Source organism: Sminthopsis crassicaudata, chromosome 1, assembly GCF_048593235.1.
Source record: "Sminthopsis crassicaudata isolate SCR6 chromosome 1, ASM4859323v1, whole genome shotgun sequence".
Taxonomy (NCBI): domain Eukaryota; kingdom Metazoa; phylum Chordata; class Mammalia; order Dasyuromorphia; family Dasyuridae; genus Sminthopsis; species Sminthopsis crassicaudata.
In genome coordinates, this window is record NC_133617.1 from 97472502 (window position 1) to 97498794 (window position 26293).

The 26293-nt window shown below is 31.6% G+C and overlaps 1 protein-coding gene across 28 annotated transcripts in view; it reads right to left on the reverse strand.

The window, feature by feature from the left end:
- Positions 1 to 26293, reverse strand: part of PHF20L1 (PHD finger protein 20 like 1) — a 111027-nt gene that overhangs the window by 57303 nt on the left and 27431 nt on the right. For 10 of the 28 annotated variants that reach the window (XM_074265112.1, XM_074265106.1, XM_074265307.1 and 7 more), the window contains exons 3-9: positions 25387 to 25558; positions 25160 to 25244; positions 21113 to 21201; positions 20793 to 20882; positions 11085 to 11292; positions 10016 to 10144; positions 2121 to 2206 (exon numbers count right to left, since the gene is read on the reverse strand). In XM_074265112.1, coding sequence (XP_074121213.1) covers positions 2121 to 2206; positions 10016 to 10144; positions 11085 to 11292; positions 20793 to 20882; positions 21113 to 21201; positions 25160 to 25244; positions 25387 to 25558 — 859 coding nt within the window. The remainder of the gene's footprint in view (positions 1 to 2120; positions 2207 to 10015; positions 10145 to 11084; positions 11293 to 20792; positions 20883 to 21112; positions 21202 to 25159; positions 25245 to 25386; positions 25559 to 26293) is intronic. The other 18 variants (XM_074265295.1, XM_074265166.1, XM_074265144.1 and 15 more) reach the window with 5 other exon arrangements.

Sequence of the window (26293 nt, forward strand, 5' to 3'; positions counted from 1 at the left end):
AAGATATTGTCAGAAAATTAATTAGAGCCATAGCTTGTAAATAAACAATTTTATTGTTCATCTTCACATATGTGAAAGACATTACTACAGCATCCAGTACTCTCAAGTTACAAAGTTATTTAAAACAAGATTTAAAAACTTAAATTAATATTTTGATAAGGTGCTTAAGCTCTAACAAGGACAAATTAACATTATAAAACCTTACTGAATTGTTATTCATCTAATGCAAATTTTGTTCAAAAGTAAATATAACATGACATATCCCTAGTACAGTTAAATAAACTATAATATCGTAACTGATAATCTGAGATTTAGGGTTCAAGACAATGGATTGTAAAAAAAAATTAATATAAATAAAATATAATTCATTAAAACAGTTTTTTCAGCTGTTGGCCTATGAATCTCTACTGTTTCTCAATTCACATAATTTGAAGAACTCTTCATTACACTTTAGCCACTTGTACAAGAGAGGCAGCTGATAATGCCTATTTACCTTAAGCCTATCAGCTAATCTGATAAAAATTCATATTTAAGGGTTTTATAACTCGGCTATTTTAATTTCCACTAGGGGTAGCACTTGGGATAAAAGTTATTAATTTAGCTATGAAACATTTTCCCATTTAAATCAACATGGATAAGGAAAAGGGGGGAAATGGCCTGACCACTTTTTTGTAGATGCTTTTAAAAGAAGCTAATCTAACTAAAATTTTTGTTAAATTAAGTGAGCATCCTTATTACAAAACTTGCAAGGCCTCCCAGATTACTTTGTAAACAATAAAAATGTAAACAGCCGAGTTAATCTAAAAGCTACTTTATGTAGCTAGTCTATGGAATGTGCATTGTTTCCAGCACTAAATCTTAAACATAAACAATGTTTATAAACAGATTACCTAATCTGTACAATCACATTCACTTCAAGGGGGTTCTGCATAATAAAAGATTGACATTGTAATGAATCCTCCAGAAATGTTTTACTAACCATGTCCCTGATTTATTGCATACTGAGAATAGTATAAACAGTGATTAAAAAATACACAGTAATTTAAAATCTGGGATGTTAAATATAACACAGTAAAAATATCACACAAAATTTGGTTGATATATTGACATCATAACGGCAAAGAATTAACCGTTGTTGTAGAAAATTAGTGAGAGATAAAATAACGATCAGTTTGAAAGACCACTGATTCAATACAGTATCAACGGAGGCACCAAAACAATGTAACCTCATTAAATTATGTTTAAAAACCCTGAAAAACCCAATAGGATATAAATTAACATTGGGTTATCATTTAAAGTGTGTACCTATTAAGGGAACTTGCTACTCCTTTCAAAATATTCCTTATTACTCTACTAATAAAGAAAATTAAATGAATACAAATAAGCTATATTAAAATTACATTAAGGCTCAGATTTTAAAACAGCAGAACCAAGGAAATTCAGAATTATGGCTATTACTGTGTCCTGGTAATCTTACTGTGCCTAGGAAATTAAGCCCTTAAGATTTATGTAAAAGCATGCACAGTTCATTATGTACAGGAATTGCGGGAGTTTGAAGGGAATCAAGGCAAAATCTAGTAACCTTAATTTAAAAATTCTCAGTTGGGCAGCGTTAAGTCAAGACCCTTAATACTATCTTAACTGGTTTTGTATTTACTAAAATATATATACATCCTAGCAAAATTGTATGGCTCATTGAACAGTTCATAAAACATACACAGTCTAACATCAATTCTTACAATAGAAAAGAAACTTCTTACAAAAGAAGTTTTATTAGTTGTCCACAACCCTGTTTAATTCACAAATTAAAAGTATTTGCGGAAGGGTCCTTTTCTAAACCAGTGAGAGGTATGGTTCCAGATAAAACATTGTACCCTGGGATGCCTGACTCCTGGGCTTTCAATTCTTTGGAGACAGTGATTTTTAATGTCAGTCTAACGAATATTGAAATTACTTATATAGTTTATACCTTGGGTAAGGCAGAGAAAGAAATGTCTTCAAACAATGTTTCCTATTCCTGTTTCTGAATGAAAGGGCAATTTCAATTACGTGGACACTATTATCTCCATGCCTCACTCCAGTGGGAACCTGGCAAAAAATCAAAGGCTACCATTTCATACCTGCTCCAGCATTGGAGCCGTTTCGCTGCAGCAGTCTTCTTTCTTTTCAGCACCATCCACTCCAACAGCTTTGGATGCCAACAAACCTGAAGAAAAATTGTACAGAAATTGTTAGAAAAGTGTTAGTTTCACCCAATTCACTTTACAGTGTAGAAACTGTCTTCTTCCTTTCTCTATACTTTGTACCAGGTATGAAGGAACAGATTCTGACAACTTTTAAGAAAGAACTTAATTCTAATCAACATAGGCACTTTTGACAATTGGTCAGGAAAAATGAAAAAGGGAGATCTTGAAGGGTTACATACTATTGGCACTATTTTCTTTCCCTTTTTTTCCTTCTTCTTGATAAAACCTTCTGGAAAAAAAATGTTCTATAAGAAAACTTTCTAATAACCAATAACCAATATCCAGTTACAATTAACAGTTTTTTCTTCAGATTTTTAATTTGTAACTAAAAGCTATTAATAAACAAAATAACCTGGAGAAATGACAGAACTAGATACAATCAAAGGCTGAGTCATAGAACCATGAAGGGATTGTGGATGTCACTTACAACTCTATTATCAAGTTAATGGTAAGGAAAAAAAAAATTCCCTGAAACACCCATATAGAAAAAGCACCTTTTTTGTTTAGTTAAAATTGGCCTTGAAAAAAAAAAAAATTTAAAAATAAATAAATAAATAAGTAAAATTGGCCTTGATTCATTAACTAACTTGCTTACCTAGACACAGATGATTTACTGGCTTCCTTTGGAAGGCATCTCCTAATAATGATAATTCTAACTTCCCACATATATCTGAATCCAATACCCTAATTTTACACATAAGTAAACTGGGTACAGAATGGTTGAAAAACTTTGTCTAGGGTCACACAAATTTTAAGTTTCAGGTTTCCTGACTCCAAGTCCAGTGATTTAACCCTAACATCACACTGCGTTCTTCTTCTCCATTCCCTTTCCAAGAGTCTTCAGGCCTTATTAATTAAAAAATGGTGCCTAAGGACTATAATTCTTATTTCCAAATCAAATGACAAACCATATCTATAATGACATGTGAATTGAGATTAAGCAATGTTTAGAATTTAAATAAATGTTCTTTTTATTCCCAGTAACTTTGTTATATAAATGCATATTATTTCAAGCATCAGCTCCCACTAGAATCAAACAATATCAAAATTTAGTTTGTTTTAGTAGCATTATTAACTAGCTGAATAACCAATCAGCAACAACAATTTTATAAAATTCAACAAAAAAGAACTCTCATATAGCAATGGATCTATTAGGATTACAAGGTAATATATTACTCAGGTTGTCTGGGCAATTCTCTAGCTCAGAATTCACACCTTTGGTTCAGGCCTTTGAAAGGAGTTTGCACCTTTGGATTTCTGGGGGAGAGTTTACATGTTTAAAAGAGTTTGCACCTTTAAGAGGAGCAAGTTCATTGGATGAAGTATTTCCCACAGGCCCCGTTGAGTTCTCACTAGCCCAGTTTCTGCTAGGATAAAAGAGGAGGGCAGGAGGGGAGGCTAGTCTGGGACAGAGTTGGGACGGTGGTCTGGAAGGAGAGAGTCTGGCTGGAGGCTCGAGAAGCTTTCCAAGAAACCTGCTCACAGAGGAAAAGATTTTACAGAAAAGAGATCTCCTCCCAGAGAAGGATTATAATTAAGAGACTGCAGAACTTTACATTCTGGTGCCCAATGTGGAGGCAAGGACTTATTCTGAGCCCTTCAGAGGAGCTAGCCAGGATCTTCACATTTTGGCGCCCAACATGGGGCTCGAACCCACGACCCTGGGATTAAGAGTCTCATGCTCTACCAACTGAGCTAGCCAGACTCAAGGGCTGACTTTCAATAGATTGCAACAAGGGAGCTGTTCTGCTACATATGAAACCCCGACCCAAAAGCAGGTCGTCTACGAATGATTTAGCACCAGGTGCCCCACAAACATGTGCTGCGCTCCAGGTGAGAGCAACCCCCCTTTGTAGCCCTTAAGCCCGGCTAGCTCAGTCGGTAGAGCATGAGATTCTTAATCTCAGGGTCATGGGTTCAAGCCCCACGATGGGTGCCAAAATGGATCCATGATGAAAATGTTATCTGATACAATGCCCTTTTCCATTTGATACTAAAACAATTCTACAGAATAATCTACTTAACTTTCTTATATTTCTAGAATTAGTTTGAAAACCAAACACTGGGAATTAAACAATTTTCATTTTTAATCCAATCCGAATGTCATGTATTAATACAGTTGTTGGATATTTGCTGGCAAGTTGCATTAGAAAAATACAACATGGAAAGTCACTAATAACTTTTGATTATTGATTTAATTTTTCTCTACCGATAATACTGAAACTCAATGATCATTGAAAATTAAAAATACAATGAATAGGAAATTTCAAATTCCTTGCTTGTGGGGAAAAGTCACCTTATTTATTTTATAGATTTAGTTTTAAAGGGGCAATTATTTGAAATTCATAGAATCACAGTGATACATACAATCTAAGACTTAGGGAAAAAAATCAAAGGTCTCTAGTTTAAATATTAACACGTTCTTTGTTTTTGTTTTTTACTTTTTAAACATCCAATCTGAATGATTAAAGGTCTATCTGGTATGCCTAGAATAGCAAATAAATTTGGCTTTGGCAGTCTTTAAGAGATATTCAAGGAAAAGAGACTAATGCAAAAAACAGCAAAAATAAAGACAATATTAAAAACACATGGGTAAATCCCAAAAAACTCCAAAATGAAAATTCCCTAAGGTACTACGAGACTTTTCAATGAAAATTTAGATAATTTCTGCTATAAAATGTCAAATAAAACAATCATATATTGCAAACAGTCATTTAAAAGGATTTCATTTTAAAGACCTGTGGGGAAAAAAGCAATACCACATCAAAGAAAAATCAGACAATTTATTTAAAAGTTACTTAAAAATTAAACACATCATGTTTTGATATCTCAAGTCAACAGTAGTCAGAGACCTCAACAAGAAAGGATCTTTTAAAGAGTACATGAACACTACATAATCCCAAATAAAATTCATGTAAACTGAAGACAAAGAAGAATCAGAAAACAAATGGTTACTTGAAGAACACATTTACTTTTACATTGAAAAAACAGTCCAATGTCTATCTATAGTTATCTAATTTTTATCTCACCTAATATTTCTCTATTTGTTCCAAAAACTTCTTGAAGAACAAGTTATTATCAACTAGGAAGAAATAAATTAATTTTGAAATATAAATTACAACATGGCCAATGTTTGCTCCTCCAACAAGAAGACAGAATATGGAGGTAATTATTCTAAGCTAGAGGCTAACATTAGTCATTTTCTGAAACTTATCTGTCAGCTAAATTTGTGTGTGTATGTATATATGTATGTATGTAGGCATGTAGATACATAAATTTCTTCATAAAAATGCATATATACTGTCCCTGAGTATACAAGTACTTTGGTTTTTGTTGATAAATTTGTATACTTTATACTTGTTTGCTTATTTATAAAATGAGGAGCTTGGATTCAGTGGTCTCTAAACTCCTTTTCCAACTCTAAATCAATAATCCTACAAAGGAAAAAAGAGACATGCATATATGTGTATGTACAAAGATATAAGTGTGTATACATAGGCATATACAAAAAAGTATTGTTATATATCAAAATCCTGCTCCACCCATTTTCAAATTTTTCAAATTAAAACATTTCTAGGGACTATCTATTAACTGCTTGATCATTTTTTATCTTAGTATTTTAACGCACTTAATCCCTATTACAACACTGAACCTTTTCAACTTCTTAGGACAGGGGAGAATTTTTCAACATAATGTTAAGTGGTTTTGGAATCTAGCACTTGGGTTCAAGACATAGTTCTGCTGCTTGTTACATGTGTCAAATAGGGTAGGTAACCTATTAACTTATCTGGGACTCAGTTACCTCTTCTGCAAAATGTCGAACTGCACAAAATGACCTCTAAGGTCTTTTCCAGTTCTAAATCTATGATTTAGGTTAATTCAATTTGTGAAGTAAATCCCACTTGAGCAGGAGAAATACTGTTATGAGCTAACAAAAAACTACTGGCAATTCCAAACCTTGGGTATTGCTTTTTAAGTATTATCTAATCCTATTACTAAATGAAGTCTTGGAAATAGGATGTACATGTTAAGTGCTCCTATGCCTTTTTTGTTTCCTTGACTATTCATTTACTTATCTACAAAAATGCAATTTATGATTTACGTGGCTTCAGAGAATGAATTGCAGTCTATTATCTTTAAATTGACTCCACAAATTTGCAAACATTATATATGTGTACATATATATATATATATATATATATATATATATATATATATATATATATATATATATCAAATACTATATAACAAGTTGTGATCTATATCAAATAGAAGTGAACTGTTTCAAAAAAGTGTAAAAGAAAATCTAGTTACATATACATGCTGCTTTTTAGCTGAATTAAAAAATAGAACATTTTAAAATCCTACTCATGTTTTAATCTTTATAATGCAGGTTCTTACCCTCAAGTACATGAATTTATTTTTTAAAATACTTTGATACATGTTTTTCAATATAAGTGGTTTCTTTTGTGATTCAGCTATTTTATTTTATTCATTTAAAAACATTCTGAAAAGGGTTGCACAGGCTTCAGCAGACTATCTATTTTACCAAAAATTTAAAAAAAAAAAAAAATCTGCTATAAAAACAGAGACAGAAAAAAAGAAAAAATGTGTAGAAATCATGGTGAAAATGTAGGAAGGAGTGTGAATTAATATTATTTTAAGATTGATCTACTTGGCTGCTTCTGGTTTCAAAGAAATTTAGATAATGGAGGTAGGAGGCAGGAGAAGTGATGTACAACAAAGACCTGCAGCCATGAACATAGCCAGATTCCTAATGTAACAGTGTATAAGGTAGAGTTCAAATATACCACATTCAAAGACAAAAACATTACTGCATGTTAGTTGTATTTCTTATTGTTTCGCATTAACTACAAATAAAATTTATAGGAATATAGGCAATTTAGTAGTTGAAACAAGTTCCACCAACTTTAAGTATGTGTTTCTTTTATCAATATGTTATAACATGAGGATATAAATATATTCATCTACATGAGAATAACTGTTAAAAGATATTAATCTTCTGAGAATAGGACCTGTCAAATGCTCATATTATTCTGAAAGTTTTTATGTCTCATGCTCTTCTGCTGTTGCTGCTGCAACTAAGGGTTACTGATGCACTGAGGGTTCCCAAGTGATACTGAAGAAGTTGCACCACAGTGGCTTCAATTATTTCCCACAATAAACAAAGGCTGTTACTAAGCAATCATCAATGTGTCCCCTTGGGAAGCACAATGAAAAAGACCTCTATTTTATCCCACTTCTATACTATCAAGGTCAGTTACAATTTATATTTCCTTATGAGTTTAGTTATCATTATCATTATTATATAGTCTATTTCTCCATCTTCTTCAGAGTCACATGAATTTCCCAGTAAAGTACTAAAAGGTGTACTGATCGATATCAAAACCAAGCAATCTGGATAAAAAAGCCATGTTGTTAGGAAACTCCAATTCATGTTCTAGCAGCAAAGATTTCTCTTTAAATCACGTGAGTTGGAACAATTCTGTTCCACCCTTGCCATAGGATATAATACAATGTTACAAATTCTAACAAAGAATAGGATCTAAAAGTGCTACCATAAAACCTAACAGTAAGGATGTGGCTCTCTCCAAAGCAAATAATGTTTCCATTCTTAAGAAGTAAAAGGAAAGCATGCAGTTATCTTCAAGAAAAGAAAAAGAAAAATTTCTTCCCTGAGTACTAAACACATCTTTATTTAAAAAGAAAGGCTGGACTACTGTCTATCTACCCAGGTTACTTATACCTTCGGAATCTAATACTTAATGTGCAACAAGAAAATGGTATTTACACACATATATTGTATCTAGGTTAAACTGTAACATATGTAAAATATATCAGATTGCCTGTCATCAAGGGGTGGGAGTAGAGGGAGGGAGGGGATAATTTGGAAAAATGAATACAAGGGATAATGTTTTAAAAAATTATTCATGCATATAGACTGTCAAAAAAAAATTATAAATAAATAATTCCATCATTTTGAAAATAAATAAATAAATAAGTTTGTTAAGCATCAAAAAAAAAAAGAAGAAGCAATGTGAACTTGATGTAGTACAATAAACATTGGCTTAAAATTAAAAACTAAATAAAATTTGAAAAAAAAAATAAAAAAATAAAAAGAAAGGCTGGGGTAGGGTAGAAATGAGGGGTACAAGAGACAATAAAAAAAAAGGATAAAATTAAAAGTTTTCAATGTTTCCATTTTTGTGAATCAATTGAAAAATCACTAAATAAATGTTATACTGAAGTGTACTAATACATTGTATTTTTCACTTTAATTACTCCTGGTGGCTCAGCAGATAAAGTACTGAATCTAGAGTCAGGAAAATCTGAGTTCAAATTCTTCCTCACTTAATATGTGTGACCTTGACAAGACACTTGGAAAAAAAAAAAAAAAATCACTCTTTGCCTCAGTTTCCACATCCATAAAATGAGCATAGGAGATAAAAATTGTAAAGCTGTCAGTAAAGCTTAAAGCACTGTATAAGCATTGTTTGCTTCTCTAGAGATTAAATATTCTTTAGCACACTATTTAATTCTTTAGCATTGTAGTTTGAATCATGTGATATTTAGCATATAGCAATTAATAAGCATTTATTAAGCATCTACTTCATAGTGGTAGGCAATATGCTGAGTACTGGATAAAAAAAAAAAAAATTGAACAATTTCTGATCTCAAGGAGCTTACTCTTACTAATAATTATTAAAGTAATTCCCCAAAAATTTACTTTGTCTAGCAAAAGAACATCATTATGGGCAATTAGTTACAAATATTTTATCAATTGTTAAAAGACTAAAGAGCGTCACAGAGATATTTCACAACTTTACATAAGACTGTTTATAATGATACATTAAGACATTAATAAGAAATGTTGATTAGTAAAACCTTATGAAGAATATGACCACAGACAACAGTAATTACCTTCCAAGGGCAAGTCTAGAGTTGTATTAAGTGAAATGAAATGTTTTATTTAAAAACAAAAAAAATAAGTAAATTTCAATTTTAGAAACCAAAAATCTTTCAAGTCCTTAAAATAAGATTAGTGGCCTCCAATTATGAAAAACACAAATGTTTATATTCAGTGAAATTACTTTGTTATTTTTTTTTAATTCTAAAGCAGATTTAGACCCTCTTCAAAACCATAATGTTGTTATTCCATTAATTAATTGGAAGTAGAATTGAAATAAAATTCTACACCAGAGATGAATGATTGCATATCATTTAGTTTAAGAAAAAAATTAATAGAGATCTATTATCTAAAAAGCTGACAAAATATTTGAAAGCAAAATTTTATCTTTCCAGTAACATGTAATAGCATAGAAAAGAATAATTTCATTTAAAAATTCACATCTCTCAAGAAAAAAAACAAACAAACAAAAAAACCTTTCACAATAAATTAGACCATGTAGATCTATAAGAAAAGTAGTACATTTCTTACATTGGAAATTATTCTTATTTTTAAGTTGATTGAAGAATATCACATTTTATAAAATTTAACCTCTATGACCCTCACAATATCCCTGTGAGGTAGATGGCTAGTTTTCCCATTTTACAAAAGGAAAAATATGGCAGAGAGTGACAGGGGCTGGAACCACAGTAAAATTGGTTTTTATCAATCACATAAAATGTTCAGAGAAAAAAATGTTATATGTATTATTGCTAAAAAATAAGATGACAGATACAAGAAAAATCATCCCTCTACTCCCAAACCCAGTCAAAAAAGAAAAAAAAAAGTCATCACAGTTTACCAGTAATCTTGTTAAGACGAGCTCTCTTTGCCTGAAAAGAGTTGCCTTGATTGCTTTTCCTCTTGTGCGATAACGTGCTCTCTGGTTGTGGAAAGACCATCTTTGGAACAGTCTCTACGTGGAGACCTACTATTAATAAAATACACATATGTGAGTTTATCTGTAAATTTAACATTTTCAAAATCACATAAATATCTCATCTCCTTAATAAAAATACAGAAAGAATATTTGTAGGCAAATTCTTTATTTCTTGAGAAGATATAAAAACAAAAGGCACCAGGACTTTCTGATAATATACCCAATTCTGTCCAGACTGATCAGAACATGGCACATGCCTGAATCCAATATTCATTCCTCATATTCTAAAAGCAGGAAAAGAGAGAATCCTAATTTTAGATCATCTTGGTTATCTGAATTCACTATTCAAAATTTGCAACTAAAAAAATTGGCACAAAAACCATAAAACTTATAAGCTTCAAAATAACAGAAAAAATAATCAATACACTATATATTTATAATAAATGATTCTTTACCTAGGAAAATCAGGGGGAAACTGCCTTTCCTTATCAAATGGCTATCCATGTAATTATTTTTATAACCCCCTTCCACAGAAATTGCTATATATTCAGCAAGACCATTATAATCTACAACAGAGCTGTCAAGTTGCAGTCCTCAGTGTGGCCCCCCAACATATATTCCTGATTAAAATGTAACTGGGAAATAGAAAATAAGGTAAAAAGGCAATAAAAATACAATGGAACATAAGATAATGTTGATAAGTGGCTTTCTAGGTCAACATACAGTTAGAGGGATTCTTAAGATACAATTTAGTGGCCCTGTTTATATTCGAGTTTGACACCCCTGATCCACAAGTTACTAAGGACATATTAACATAGTAAAAAGGAAAGAGAAATCTCCTAATTAGGGAAAACAGCAAATAGAATCTCACTATAGGGCAAATAAGATGATAACCATAGTAACTAGGAAAAAAAATGACAATGCAATACCTCATTGTACACAATTTGAATTTACCCCCAAACAAAGAGTAAACATAAGAATTCTTTTGTACCAAATGTTTCACTAGATGTTGGTAGTTCTTCCTTTTTCTCAATTTCTTGTATAGCTGCAGAGGTTGAGGTTTCTTCCTTCTTTGAAGATATTTTAAACCATTTTCTTTCTTCTTTATCTTTATTGCTATTTGCACTGGTTCGAGGCTTACTCCCTGTTTTGTTCTTGGCGGCTGCAGCAGCTGCTGCTTTGACTAAAGCTATCCAATCCTCCAAAAAAGAAATATGTAAATATGTAAAATATTTAAAATTATTCAAGAAAAAGCAAGCATTTTATGAATTAAAGCAATTTTAAAGAAAAATTATAAAATATTTGTTGAAATATATATTTAACATACTACCAAAAGTCAAGGATTTTGCAGGTCTTTCTTTTAAATCCCTTTTAAATTGACTGTATTATACCAATAATATATCAATAAACTAGAAAAATATCAAGTCCTAAATTACTTTAAACTCTCAGATTACTTTAAGACTTCAACAAGAATATAATCTGAAATATACCAGGAAACCTATATCAAAGAATTATAAATTTCATGAAAAATTGTAGAAGTACTATAGCACTTAAATGCTAGATTTTATTTCCATTGTATAGAAGGAAACTCATTAAAGAAAGTACAATGGGTTTGTACATAGATAATCTGTAACTCAATCCTATTTTGATACTTTCTACTCATATGACCTTGGACAAATCATTTAACCACTCTGAGCTTCAGTTTTCTCATGTATATATATATAAAAGGGGAAAATGCTTTAGATGACCTCTAAGAATATTGCAACTATAGAAAATGCTATGACTCTCTCCCATAATCCTACTTCAATTCATGAAAAGGAAAAAAAGAAAATAACCCTTATGTTTCTATTCCAAAGAAAAATGCATTCCTATAGTATTCTACCCCTCTATCCCATATACTTTTTCAAAATTAGAGTGAATCCAGTGGAATATACTATACCATGATTGCTGTTATATTTGATTTTTAATTAGTAAATGCTTTTCTTTTTAAAAATATACTATACATTTAAACAGTGTTCTACAAGCTAAACTTTTAGAATGACAATCGATTGTTAAAGGATAAATGGCCAAAATATATGAGCTACTAGTTCTCAAATGAAGAACTGAAAACTCTTAGTAATTATATAGAAAGGATTGCTCCAAATCACTAAAAATAGAAAAAATTAAAATCAGAAATCCTCTCAAAGTTCACTTCACATCCAACAAATTGGTAAAAATGACAAAATAACAATTAATATTGCTGAAATTGTGGGGAAACAAGCACCCTAATATACCAGTGAAAGAGCTATTAATGGCATCATTCTGGAAAATCATTGAGAATAATACTAGGAAAGTGATGAAAATATCTGTGCCCTTTGACCAAGAAATCCCACTGCTGCGCACATATACCAAGGAGATTTTTTTAAAGGCAGAAATATCCCATACATATAAATAGCAGCACTTTTTGTTCTGAACTAGAAAGAAAATAAATGCTCATTCACTGAAAATAGCTAAACAAATTTTGACACAACAAAGTAATAAAATATATGATCACAAGAAGCAAAGAAAACAGAACCAAGAAAACAATATATATGAAGATTTAAAAAAAAAAATACAAAAAAAAGAAAAAAATATGATTAAAAAAAAAAACCTGAAATTGAGTGTTATACAATTAAAATAAGCTTCATTCCAAAGAAGAAATAGGAACAGGAAAGGCACCTCCCTCCTTTTTCAAAGACTCAAGGGACTTGACATCCAATGTTAGATTAGAATGCTATATTGGTTAGTTTCCCTGAACTACTTATTTTTTTCCTTTTTCTTTGTTATCTGTTATGAGAAACATTTCTCTAGGTGAGGGAAAGAGGAATGATTTGAAATGAAAGTGATAAACAAAAACTATAAGCACTTAATTTAAGGAGGAAAAAGTGGGACATTTGAGAAAGGAGGGAAAATGTAATAGGAAATGTATTAGGAAATTCCATGACAAATTAGTTTGAAGATTCAATTGCCAGAATGGATTGCCAGATTGACCACTGCTAGATTGACTGAATATCTAATATAAAATTAAAGGTCAATAAAAAACTAGAAGAAAAGACAAAAATGACAAGATAACATTAGAAGTAAAAACAACAGCTCCAACTTTATCTATTAAAAACCAAATATTAGGGGCAGCTAGGTGGCACAGTGGATAGAGCATCAGCCCTGAATTCAGGAGGACCCGAGTTCAAATCTGGTCTCAGACACTTAACACTTCCTAGCTGTAACTGGGTAAGTTACTTAATCCCAACCTCAGAAAAAAAAAACAAAACATAACAAAACAAACAAAAAAAACAAATATTAAAGCTGAAAAAAACCGAAAGTGCTTTAAAAAAAAAAGGCTTGACCTGGTGTTTCACCATTTCCTGTAGAAGGCTAGTAGATATAACCAATACAATGTCTAGGGCAAATGAGTTTTGAAACTCTCTCATCCAAAAACAGTAATCTTCTTGCAAAGCTGAAAGACATACCAGCCAAAGACAGCAATAGCTTAGAATATGAAATCATCTGGGAAACATTACAGAAAAGGATGGTAGAAAACTATAAGAATCTACTTTTAAACAAGGAAAAGTGGTATAGATGAAAATGAATTTCACAAGGCTTAGCAAAAAATTCAACTAAACCAGATTATCCCAAGGATATTTACAGATAAAAATGAGAAAGAACAAGAGATTCCCCATATCAAATGACATAGTTTTTGTTTTATTATCAATGGTATTATCAATGGCACAAAAACAAATACTATACTTGTCCAGGTAGGAAATGAGCACTGGTAATTACTTCAAATCTTTCACTCTTTCTATAGCATTTATATCAAGTAAAGAATATAACACAAAGAAGATATTATATGTTATGTTTATAGAAGGTATACTTGTTTGCCTTTATCATGGAGAATGTCCTATACTGGGAGGCAATTATTAAAGAATGATTTATGGGAGATGGAGTTAAGATGGAGGACGACTAAAGGCTTGAGTTCTCCCCCCATGCCACTCCAAATACCTTTAAATAATGATTCAACATAAATTTTACACTGGCAGAACTCACAAAAAAAGATAAGAGTATAAGAGAAACAATTTTCCAAGGCAAGACAACTTAAAGTTGTCATGAAAGGAATGTTGTTCTAGGGTAAGACTGTGACCCACATAGGCCAGGCAAACTGGGCCCCAGGAAAGTAGTAGGAGCAGACCTCAGGTGTGGCTGAAACAGTGGCAGCAGTGGTAGTTTCCAGCTTTCTTAGTCTATAGGAGATAAAGGCCTCAGACAATAGGTCAAAAGACTTACAGGGGACCAAAAGCATCTATATTTGCTTTAGGGTCCTTTTTCTGTGTTTTAGTCCCAGTACAAATAGAAGCAATGACACAGCTGAGCTTATGGCCTTAGAGGAGCAGGGACCATGGTCACAGTTCCAGGACTGAAAAGACTACTTGTATTCCCTCACAAATCAATGCATACCTATAACACACCAACTTGATAAAGTAAAAAACTTACATGTCCCTAGAATTGTCTCTGATAAATACAAAAAAAAAAAGTTATCAAAAAAATAGTCCCCCCTCAACTTGGGAAGGAGAGCCCAGTTTGGCAAAGAGTTAAAAGTCAAGAAAATGAATATACAATGGAAAAATATTCTGACCAGTTTCTAAAATAAAGATTCTATTTCTTGAATTAGCAGGAATAAGAAATAAGAGATACACACAAACTCAATAACAATGATCAATGTTAGAATTTATTAGGGAAAAAAAAGGAGTAATCATTAATCTCAAAGTCAATCTTAAAAAAGATTCAGTCAAAAGAAAAATCTATCTTATATGTCAGCCATGTTAATATTGTTTTAGAAATATGTATAAATATGTGTATATGCATATATATATGTATATATATATGTCTATGGGTATATATGCAGGTGCATACATGTCTGTATATGCACACATATAAATATACATTGTACATATAAACCTATGTGTACACACACAGTAAAACAAAAATACATGTACGTGTGTGCATGTGTGAGCACATGCTTAATTGCAGCCTTTTGGAGATGGGAGCGAGGAAAGGGGGAAAAAAGAATAAAAATAAAAAATGCACAGCAGAGAACAAAATAAAGCCTACAAGGAAGCAAAGATAGATAGTTATGAATACAATGTCTTCAAATATTATATATCCTTTCTTTAGGTGGAAATTTATTATAACATATTTTGAATCTTCCCCAGTGTTCTACTGGGCAAATTATAATTTCTTTTTTGTTTCTCTGTTTCTTTCTATTTTGTTTTTTCTTATTTTGCAACTAAACTTAAAAAAAAAATACATTTAAAAAAGGCTCCATTTCTCAAACATACAGAAAACTGAATCAAATTGATAGAAATAAGAGCCATTCCACAATTGAGTTGACAAATGTAGCTAGGTAACTGTTTATCCACTTGACAAAAAAGGATGTAACTAACAAACCTCAGAATAAATGCTAGTTAATTGACTAACTCATTTCTGGTGCTCACGAACAAGAACATCCCCCCCCCCCCCCTGAGACTGGGGTTAAGTGACTTGCCCAGGGTCACACAGCTAGGAAGGGTTAAGTGTCTGAGACCAGATTTGAACTTGGGTCCTCCTAAATTCAAGGCTGGTGTTTTATCTACTGCACCACCTAGCTGCCCCTGACATGAATATTATAAATGACTTAATCAACTAGCATTTATTAAGTGACTATTAGGTCAGACACTATGAAATGCACTAGTTTAAAAGTAATCTCAGAAGCAGAATACATAATTAGAAATATTCTGTTGTTGCTATTCATTCATGTCCAATTCTACAAGACACAATTTTGGGGTTTTCTTGGAAAAGATTTGAGTGATTTGCATTTCCTTCTTCAGCTCATTTTCAAGGTAAGGAAACTGAGACAAACAGGATTAAGTCACTTGCCCAGGATCACACAGCTAAATAAGTGTTAAAAGCTGGATCTGAAATCAGGTCATCCTACTCAAAGTCCAGTATTCTATCCACTGCACCATCTGGCTGTCCCTAAATTAGAAATACATCAAGTAGAAAGTGTGACAATTCTCTAATTATATTCAGAATTATCTAAAGTAATGTTACTAAGGATAATACAGAGACCATCTTGAGGAGCATCTAAACTGTCAGTCTATCTACACAGAGACTGAAAATGTCATGAAAACTATCATTTAAGTTTTAGCCTCTCAAACAGAATATTTCATATTGACAGCACAGTAAACAATGGAGAAGAAAAATTAAGAATAACTTAAGTTTAAGAAAGATTAAGAAATGTCAAATGGTTTGGGAGGACAGGGTTAAGAGAATGATGAGGTGATAGCATCTAAGATAGCAAATTTTATAGAGACATATTTCTCTCAATATTAATGTCAAGGAGTAGGGAAGACATTTCAAACTAATGAAATCAGAAACATTTAATGGGAAGAGAGAAAGGAAAAGAAAAAAGTCATTTTTCCTCAAAAATATTCTAACTTTTAGATTAAGATTTTTTTAAAAAATCATTTGAACATATGTTTCTCCCAAATAAATGATCAACTGACTTAAGTTATTCCACAGCTGAAGGATGTAGAAAACCTTAGGTTTTTTACTGATTAAAATCAGGGGATTGGGCCACATTGTTTCTAAGGTTTCTTCTAACTCCAGATACTTCAATTCTATGAGATATTGATAAAGACATGTACAGGCTTTTGGATAAGAAAAAAAAAAAATTCCTTTCAAATACTCATGTCTTTGAGAGACTGGAAGAAAAAGGCAAGTTTTGAGACAATGACTTTGAATTTGTCAAGTCAACCTGTATGTTCTTTAAAATCTTAAAGACAATCAATATTATTATTGGGGTTTTTTTTTTCCCTCTTTTAGCAAAAGAAGTGTTTGCATAAATATGAACAACTAGGTGGATAGAGTACTAGGTCTAAAGTCAAGACAACTTATCTTTCCTCGGACACTTACTAGCTGAATGAACTTAGGGAAGGCATGTAACCCTACCTGCCTCAGTTTCCTCATCTGTAAATGAGTTGGAGAAGGAAATAGCAAACCATCTCAGTATCTTTGCCAAGAAACTCCAAAAGTGTTACAATGAATCAGACAATACTGAAACAATAAACAACAACAAAAACTAAATAAAAGAAAAAGCACTGTAACCAAAGATGTGGGTTTGACTCCCCCTTCTGACAACTTTTATAATAGGCCAGAATTTTATCTATAAAAAAGTAGGATTAACAATTATTTCTATGAACTGGGCAATTAAATAAAAAAAAAAAGTGACTTCCCACTTGCAGAGAGTTAACAGAATACTTACAGTTTTACTCCTTATCTCACAAAAATGTTTATGAGAATCAAATTGAATGAGTGTAAAGACTTTACATAAACACCAGGTTTTGGTTTTTTCTTTCATATACCAGAAGCAATTAGGTGAATTAACTTGTTTCTTCGTTGTCATGAATATAGGTTAATATTGACATTGATCTTATTGGTGAGCTTTAAGTGTTTAACAACAACTTTATTATAGATTTCTTTACTTATTTTTAAGACTATAGCTTTTGTACAATGCCTTTCCCTGTAGAGTTGTGTGTTTTTCTCTTCCTAGCAATTTGAAGGCACATAGAATAGCCATTCTAAGAGAAGATCCAGCAAAATTTAGTGGGGTTGAGAAGTACAGTACAAATAACTAGACAAAAAAAAAAAAAAAAAAAAGAATAGGTGTGGTCTCAGGAAGTTGGGTTACATTATGTATATTTTATCAAGATTTCTCAAGCAAGAAAGGGAGGTTTGGCTATGATAATTCTTTTTTTTGGGGGGGGATAATTCTTGTTATTGAAAAAAATCTCTTGGTTGTAGCATTTTCAAAGGGTTTGTATATGATATTCTGAGGCAGAAAAGTAGCATTTAAAGTGCTCCACAATCTATTATTTCATATACCTTTCAAAAACTATTGTGTATCATGGGACTCCCCTTGCATGTGCTTATTGTCTAGTTAAAACATTCTTTTCTGAACATTGTCCTACTAGCTCTTCTCTGAATACATTCCTCTTCTCCTATGACTTCTGGGCCTTTATAGAGTTCAGCCCCAAAAACTAGAATATCTTCTCACATCTTGGCCCTTGAAAACCCAAAGCTTCCTTCCCAATACAACTTAGATACCACTTCCTTATCCTCCAATTAGTTAATATTCTCTCTCTTCCCCTCTCCCACTATATGATATCAGTTCATATTATTCTGTTTACCTATTTGTTTACATGTTATTTTCCCCTCCCCTCCCTCCAATGGAATGGAAACTCCTAGAGGGAAGAATAAGTTCATTATCAAATGAGTTATATAATAGGCACTTAATAGTTGCTAAATTGAATTGATCTTCAAAGATACTAATATTTAACTGAAGTCGAGGTAGTTATATCTTCATGAGGAAAACAAGAAAAAAAAAAAAAAGTGTAAGGATTCTCTACTACCTTCCTCTAAAGACATTCTCACAGAACCCAAAGACAAAAAGCATTATGGTTCAAACTTAATTCCTCTAATTAAAAATATTAATAGGGCATTTGCATAGCACCTATTATGTGCTAGACACTGTGCTAACTAAGCACTTTATAAAAATCTTCTACTTAATCCTCACAATAAGCTTGAGGAAGGTGCTATGCTTTTTTCTAGTCCAGATCAGAAATAATTAAAGTCAAGAGAAGTGCTATGACACATGACATGAAATCTGCCAATTCTATACTTCCCTCCCCATTTTCCCATATAATTATTGTTGCTATGACTTTTATTGTGTATTTTTCTCAGAAAGTGAGAGAATTAAGTCTTTATATCAGTATAGCTAGCCTCTGCTGAGTCATCATTTTTTCACATAACTTTCTCTTCCTGTCCAGAAAGACTTCATATCCCCACTATTCAACTTCAAGAATTTCCACATGCAAACTTAGCCAATTAAGAACATGTGACTTTTCTAGCTTCTTATTTCCTTGAAAAATATTTTAAAATTAATATTTAAGCTTTTCCTAATAATAGGATCAGAATTAGCTTTAAGAATGTCACAAACAATAGGACTTTTCTAACTTCAATGAAATCTTTTTGGTTTAGTTTGTTTCCTTTATTTCTGGGACTTGTTGAAAGAGTACAACAGAAACATGTCAGGAGGGCACAGATATCTTTACACAATAGCTTTATCACTTAAAGTAACTTATTCATTCTTTATAAACAACCAATTAAAATCTAGAAAATACTAAGCTAAAGATTTAAATTCATTAAGCCTATACAACCAGTATAGGACTTCTTAACCTCAAAATGGGCAAAGCTCATCCCTTGCTAACTTGTGAGCACCTAAGAAAAATAGATGAATAAAATCAAAATACTGAATTAAAAACATTTCATTCAAAAATACTTCCTTGCATATATAATAGAAAATCATAGGAAAAGTTTAGAACTGAAAAAAAAGCTAATATCCAAGTTTCCTTCCAAACAACTTGTCCAACCAAGTTGTATAATTTTTATGCCAGATTTAACTTTAACATGAAATATAAGATGTAAGTACAAAAAGTGTTAAAGTTAATTTTAAAACTGACTTTTAGACACAATAATATTGATACAATCAGTAATTCTAGAATTATTCATGTTTTGAGCCATTATCCCCATTTGCCTAAAAGTCTAAAGCCAGTTATTACTGTTGCCTTTTGGTGGCATATGACTAACCAAGATAATGAATAATGAACCTAGTTTTACAAGTTGAATACACAAGTATTAAAGCATTTTCCCATTACTACACTATATTTTCCCATGTCAAAATCCAAGAACTCACAATACTTCTGAAATAATGAAATTCTAAATAAAATTTTGGGGGAAAAAAAAAACAAAACAACAACAACATTTGGTGTACATATAAAATGTACCAATGGTTCTGCTTCAAAACTGCTCTTTAAATTACTAAGTTTTGCATTCTCTCAAATTAGCAAGGGGAAATCTACCAGCTGTTTTTAGTTATTCCATTTCATAAATATTGAAAAGTTAAAAAATCTAGCTGTTTGAAAAAATAACTTTCTTAATTTCTTTGACCAAGAAAATAATTTAGGAGCATATTTTTAGAGAAAATCTTTAGCTAACTAGAATCTACTATCCAATGTCAATAAACTGACACAAAATTATTTTTCAATGTCCTTGCAGATAGTCTGTTACAAAACTATTACTTTCCACAAAGTACAAAGAAACATTAGATCACTACGCAATCTCTGAACCCCCAAAAAGACTATTTTACCGAATTTTCAAATTTAACACTTTTTAAATTGCTTTCTAGTGCTTAAAATTAATTGTAGGTCCAGGTGCTGAAAATCCCAAATAACAGCAGAATATAAAAAATATTTTAATCTTCTACTGGCACCTTTTCTTTCCAGGATTTCAAGAAGCATAGTTAACAAATGGGTAAGTGATTTTAAATCACACCTCAAATTCTTTTATGAATGTTTAATATTTATTCTTGCTCTGAATTGTGAAAAAGTAGTAATTAAACTGATCATATTATATCAGATACAGTAACCTATCAGAAAACAGCCTACAGAGGGTCAGGTAAGCGCCTTTTAAGAAAGCTACATTAGTATGACTTGGGGTAGGGAGAGAGGATAAAAACAAAACTCAATATAAAATTTTATAGTAAAAAATAACTTTCTAAGCCACACTATATACTGTAAAAAGAGGCACTTACCTGACTTCCCACAGACTGGTTCCACGCTCCAGCTGGGTCGATAGGACAACACCAGCTTAGTGGATGCTGGGATTTCACCTGGAACAGAAACTAGTGACCTATAACTTTAGCAGGTCTAAAACCAAAAAAGCAAATATCATGTGTATAATTTCTGTGACATTCAAGGCCTCACTTACGTGCTGCTATTTGGGGTTATCAGCACATAACCCTACAATTAGTTTACTCTTTAAAAATAAATAGCTATAGGTCACCATTCATGAATGCCTTTTTAATCCTCAATAGATAAAAATGAATTAACTAGGAATACTGAACATTCTTACCTGCCCTTTGGCATCCTCTGGCATGGCTTTAATGTGCATTCTTTTTAAACATCGAATCACTCCATCATAGAATTGTACTGTAAATGTTCCTGAAACATAATTAATTTCATTAATTACAAAATTCAGCCTTCAGATACAACAATCCTTAAATCTAACTAGCTATCCATTAAGAGAAAGAAACACTATATGACTACAACCAATGACTTTACAAAAACCTCAGTGTTGGAAGAAACCTTAAAGGTTACCCAAACCAACCTAAAAATGAATCTCCAGAGTATCACAACTTAAGAAGCCTGCATTTTTAGGACCACTAAAAGACAATTCTATGTATTTAGTCTTATACAAAACAAATGCAATTTAACATAAGGTCGTTAATTTTTTCTGAAAAGGTATTATGTCAAGATTTAACATAATTGAGGCATATGCTTGCAATAATCACTATGGGAATAAGGTATATACTACTTTTTCCCTCTATCTCTTCATATATCTATATTGTATATGTGCATGTATGTTATGTTATGTTATGTATGTACAAAAACACTTGACAGTATTTTCATAAGCATAACTCTATAACCCTAAAAGTTAATTTCCATTAAGATAATGAAAATAATAAATTTTAAAATGTAATATGCAGAAATTACAAAGAGCAGATTTATAATTTTACAAAAGAGCACATTTTATTTGAAAATAAACAAAACTCATTATTATTTAATCCAATTATTCCATTTATAAAGGAGGAAAGACACTAAGGCCTAAGAGAGGTTAAATGACTTTACCCAAGATTATGTAGTTACTAACAGATTGAAACCCAGAATCCAGGGCTTGACTCCTAGACCTTTGTTCATTCCAGTAAACCAGACTGCTTCCAAAGCGTTAGAATCCTATTCTTGTCTAATATAACAGATAATCATTTATAAATAGATGATTTCTTTGCCTGAAAAAAAGATGCATCCCAATTAAGTCTAGGTTTTTGCAATGTAATGGAAAATAAAAGGTAGAAATTCAAAGTCATTCATTTGCTTACAGGCACAATACATTTAGCACATTTGTTAATTAGTGCAGTGTTTGGATTTTGATCATGACGATGCTATTCCTGAAAGCTTACTTCAACCAAATATTTTAATAAGAAAAATATTACTTGATAAAGTATATTTAATTTGGTATTTTTATTAAACAGTATGTTAGTACTATCACTGGCCAAATATTTAATATCATGGACATATACAAAATGGTTTATATATGGAAGCATATAATTGATCAGCTTTTCAAAAAATTATCCAGTCGCGTAAACAATACATAATTTAAAGTCAATAATTCAAATTCTAATAACATTCATGGACTTTTATTCCTTCTGCCTACTGCTATTATTCAAATAATCATATAATCATGTCCTGACTCTGAAGGTTCTTAAGATTATACCCTAGCCAACTTGATTTGTTATTATTTTTCAAAATACTTTTCTTATGAATGCCTTTTTAATCTCAATAGATAAAAGTGAATTAATTAGGAAAACTGAATCTTCTTACCTGCCCTTTAGCATTCTCTGGCATGGCTTTAATATGCATTCTTTTTAAACACACTATGTATCCATCCTGAAGGTTTCAATCTCCCCTAGGAAGCTTTTCCTAACTAATTTAATCCATATTCATCTCTTCTCTAAATATACTAGTCTTAGGACACACCTGCCATAAATAACTGTGTTTAACAATTCATATGAATTCATTATGTTTCTTTAAATTTACCTAAAACTGAATTTTGGTTGTTATTGTTCAGTCATTACAATCATGTCTGACTCTTGATGACCCCTTTTTTGTGTTTGGGGGTTTTTTTTTGGCCATTTCCTTCTCCAGCTCACTTGACAAATGAAGAAACTGAGTCAAACAGAGTAAAATGACCTTCCCAGAGTTACAAAGCCAGCAAGTGTCTGAGGACAGATTTGAACCCAGGAAGAAGAGTGTAAGGGTCAGGGGAGGAACCTCACATAGTGGAGGGGAAGTAAAGAGATCTTGATGTCTGAGACACCCAACTGTGATCTCTGCAACTAGTACTAACCACTTTGTGAGCAGGAACTCTGGTTGCATTGAGCACGCATCATCAACAGGAGACATCTCCTTCTCTTACTGACTATGTGTGTGACTTCATAGATCCTATAAGCAATGGCGACAAGGAAGTGGATGGAATTCAACAGGAGTTCAATAGGAATTTAAGAGGAGTCAGTAATACTGCAGGAGTAGTGCAGGATATGAACATATGGAATAAAATCTTGTGCTCGCCAGCCATCATGTCTAGGCACTCTTTTGGAGATGAGAACCATTTCTTGGGGAGACAGTGGCCAGAAATGTGATTGGTAAGATTTCTGAAGGCCTGGGACTGGGCAAGACTTCTGGGTGGGGAGATTATAGAGGAATCCTTCCTGATTCCAAAACTAGAATGCTATTTATTATACTACCTAGTTGCCCAAAGCTTAGATACAGGGGTAATAACATACTCTTCCTCTATATCCATAGGCATAGATAGATATGGTATATAACAAATATTTCTAGAAAGAATGACTGAAAATTTTGATCACTTGCTAAAGGCATTCAGCATCAGCACAAAACTTTCACCATATAATGCTATAACAATATTTACTAATATCTTCATTAGCTTTCTACTAATATTAAATTCTATGTATATTTTGAAAGCCTATGAATAAATGTCACAGGAAGTAGATATATGAATTGAAGAGTTAATTATATTCACAAACATATGAATGTACATACATGTAAAAAATATACATAAATATATGTAAAACATCATATCATACATAAAGGTACAATTACTAGAATTATGGAGAGGGTCATTCATGCTTTTCATCCAAGCAATGAAATTTTTTGGTTAATATTGCAATATATGAACGTGTCCTAATTTCATTCCCTAACATTTAGTTAATTATGAACAATTTTAAAAGTGTTTGGACAACCTTCCACAATTAGAGCTACAGTTAGATAAAACTTTCAACTATAAAGCAAAAGCCTCAAAAAACTTTTTCCACTTTTTCTTTTACTGCAACCATGTCAGATGTGATTAAATTATTACCATCTTTATTATAAGAAATGAAGACTTAGGCTAAGGTAACTTTGTTCAATTACTTTGTCATCCCTATTAAGGCTGTTGTTACATAGTTTTTTCAGTTCATCTTCCTTTCTTAATCTCTTTAAACATTTTTTCTAATACGAATCCTCCTTATCTCCCCATCTCCATTCTAGTGACTCTATTTAAGGCAGAATTTTTATATTTTCCAGAAAAGTTAATCATTTACTTGCAAATGGCTCTTTATTTATGATTAGCAGTTACTAATGACAAATACTGTTTTTTCCCAGTTAATTTTGTAAATATCAGTGTTTCCCTTTGAATAATTTCTAATTATTTTAAAGCATTTCTCATATTCTCACAAAATGAAAGGACTTTGGAAAAAGGATGACAATAAAACAAGCTGGTAGGCTAAAATCAAAACTCAAATACTGCTTTAGATATTAATTAGTGAAGTGGTCACAAAGAAAGTCATTGAACCTTCCAGTGTTATCATCTGTAAAGTGAGGATAATTCTTGAGTTATTTGGTTGACAGCTTAACATGAGAAAAACACTTTGCTAACACTAAATAACTGACATATTAACATGTCTCTGACTATGCCATTGGTTTTTCCTTTTCTCTTAACATTTTACTAATATCCAAAATAAATTTTTTTTAAAAAATACAATTCCTTGTTAATAATATGAGAAAAAGAGTAGATTGGATAAATGAAAGCCACAAATAGAGTTTTGAGACACATCCCCAAAACATCTTAAATGACCAAAAAAAGATATCAGCTTTCTTTTCTTTACTTTTTTTCTACTCCCTATGTTCAAACAATAAAGGTTTCAAAAATAAAGAAACAATGATAGGTAATGTGTCAACAAAAGTGGAAACTATATGGAGATATTACATAAATTAGAACTAGAAGAGTTGGTTTTTAACTTTTTTTTTTTTTTGTTCTTTCTTTAAAGATTTCTTTCCAAATACATACCTTCTTTGTTAATTGCTTCGATCTTTGCAGGGTAATATCGACAGTCTGTCCAACGTGCCAGAACTTCTTCTCCAGCTTTAAAGTCCTATTTTAGAAAACTTTAATGATTAATAACTTGAGTAAAAAATAAAGCCATTTTTTAAAACCTAATTTTTGTGAAATCTACAATTTTTTTTTAATTACATAGCTACCAAAGAGAAAGTGTATATCAAAAGTTTGTTACTTACAAAAAATTCTTCTTCATCTTTCAGTCCTTCTTTTCTTAGTGCTGGTCTTTCCAAGGGTCGCAATCTATTGCTATCCCAGTAAATCCATTCATCATAACGATGACTCCAGCGTTCAAAATGGACCAACATCTTACCCTCCTCATAGTCTATTTTTTCAATTCTTGATGGGTACCTTTAATAATAAAAAGGAAGGCCTGATACATTGGTTCCTTCAAGTCATGAAAAAAAGATACTGAAACTAAAAAATATTATTTACCAGTAAAAAGAAAAAAATGCCTTGCCAATCTGAATAATGGTATCTATTGATTTTGCTTCATATTAACATCCAAAATTCAAGTTACTTGCATAAAAACATAGAAATATAAAAATATAAATATAATTAATATATAAAATATAAACATAAAAATTACAGTTTGGTCATTGTTTTGATTATAGTCCTTAATTACTTAAGCTTTTTTTCTTTATTTTCTTCTCCTTATCTGAACAGTTTTGTTCCTAGTTTAAGGTATCATTCTGCACACCTTACTTTGTATCAGGCTGATAACTACTCAATCTTCTCTGAAATTATCTTCTGTCATTTCTTATGGTGCAACAATATTTCATTATATTCATATACTGAAATTTTTTCAGTCATTCTACAATTAATGGGAGCTCTCTTATGATTTTGGCTCTTTGTTACCCCCACCCACTGTCCTATTAACTCAAGATCAGGAAGTTTATTTTGTTTGCAATACAGAACTTGGCAAACCAAAAGCTTTTAATAGAAACCTGATTGACTATTTTCTCTCTAGCATTAATTTCCCTCAACTTCATTTACCTGTTTGGTACCTGCTTGTTTTTTTGTTAAATTTGTTATTTCTACTGGACACTGATACATTGTTGGTAGAATTGTGAATACATCCAGCCA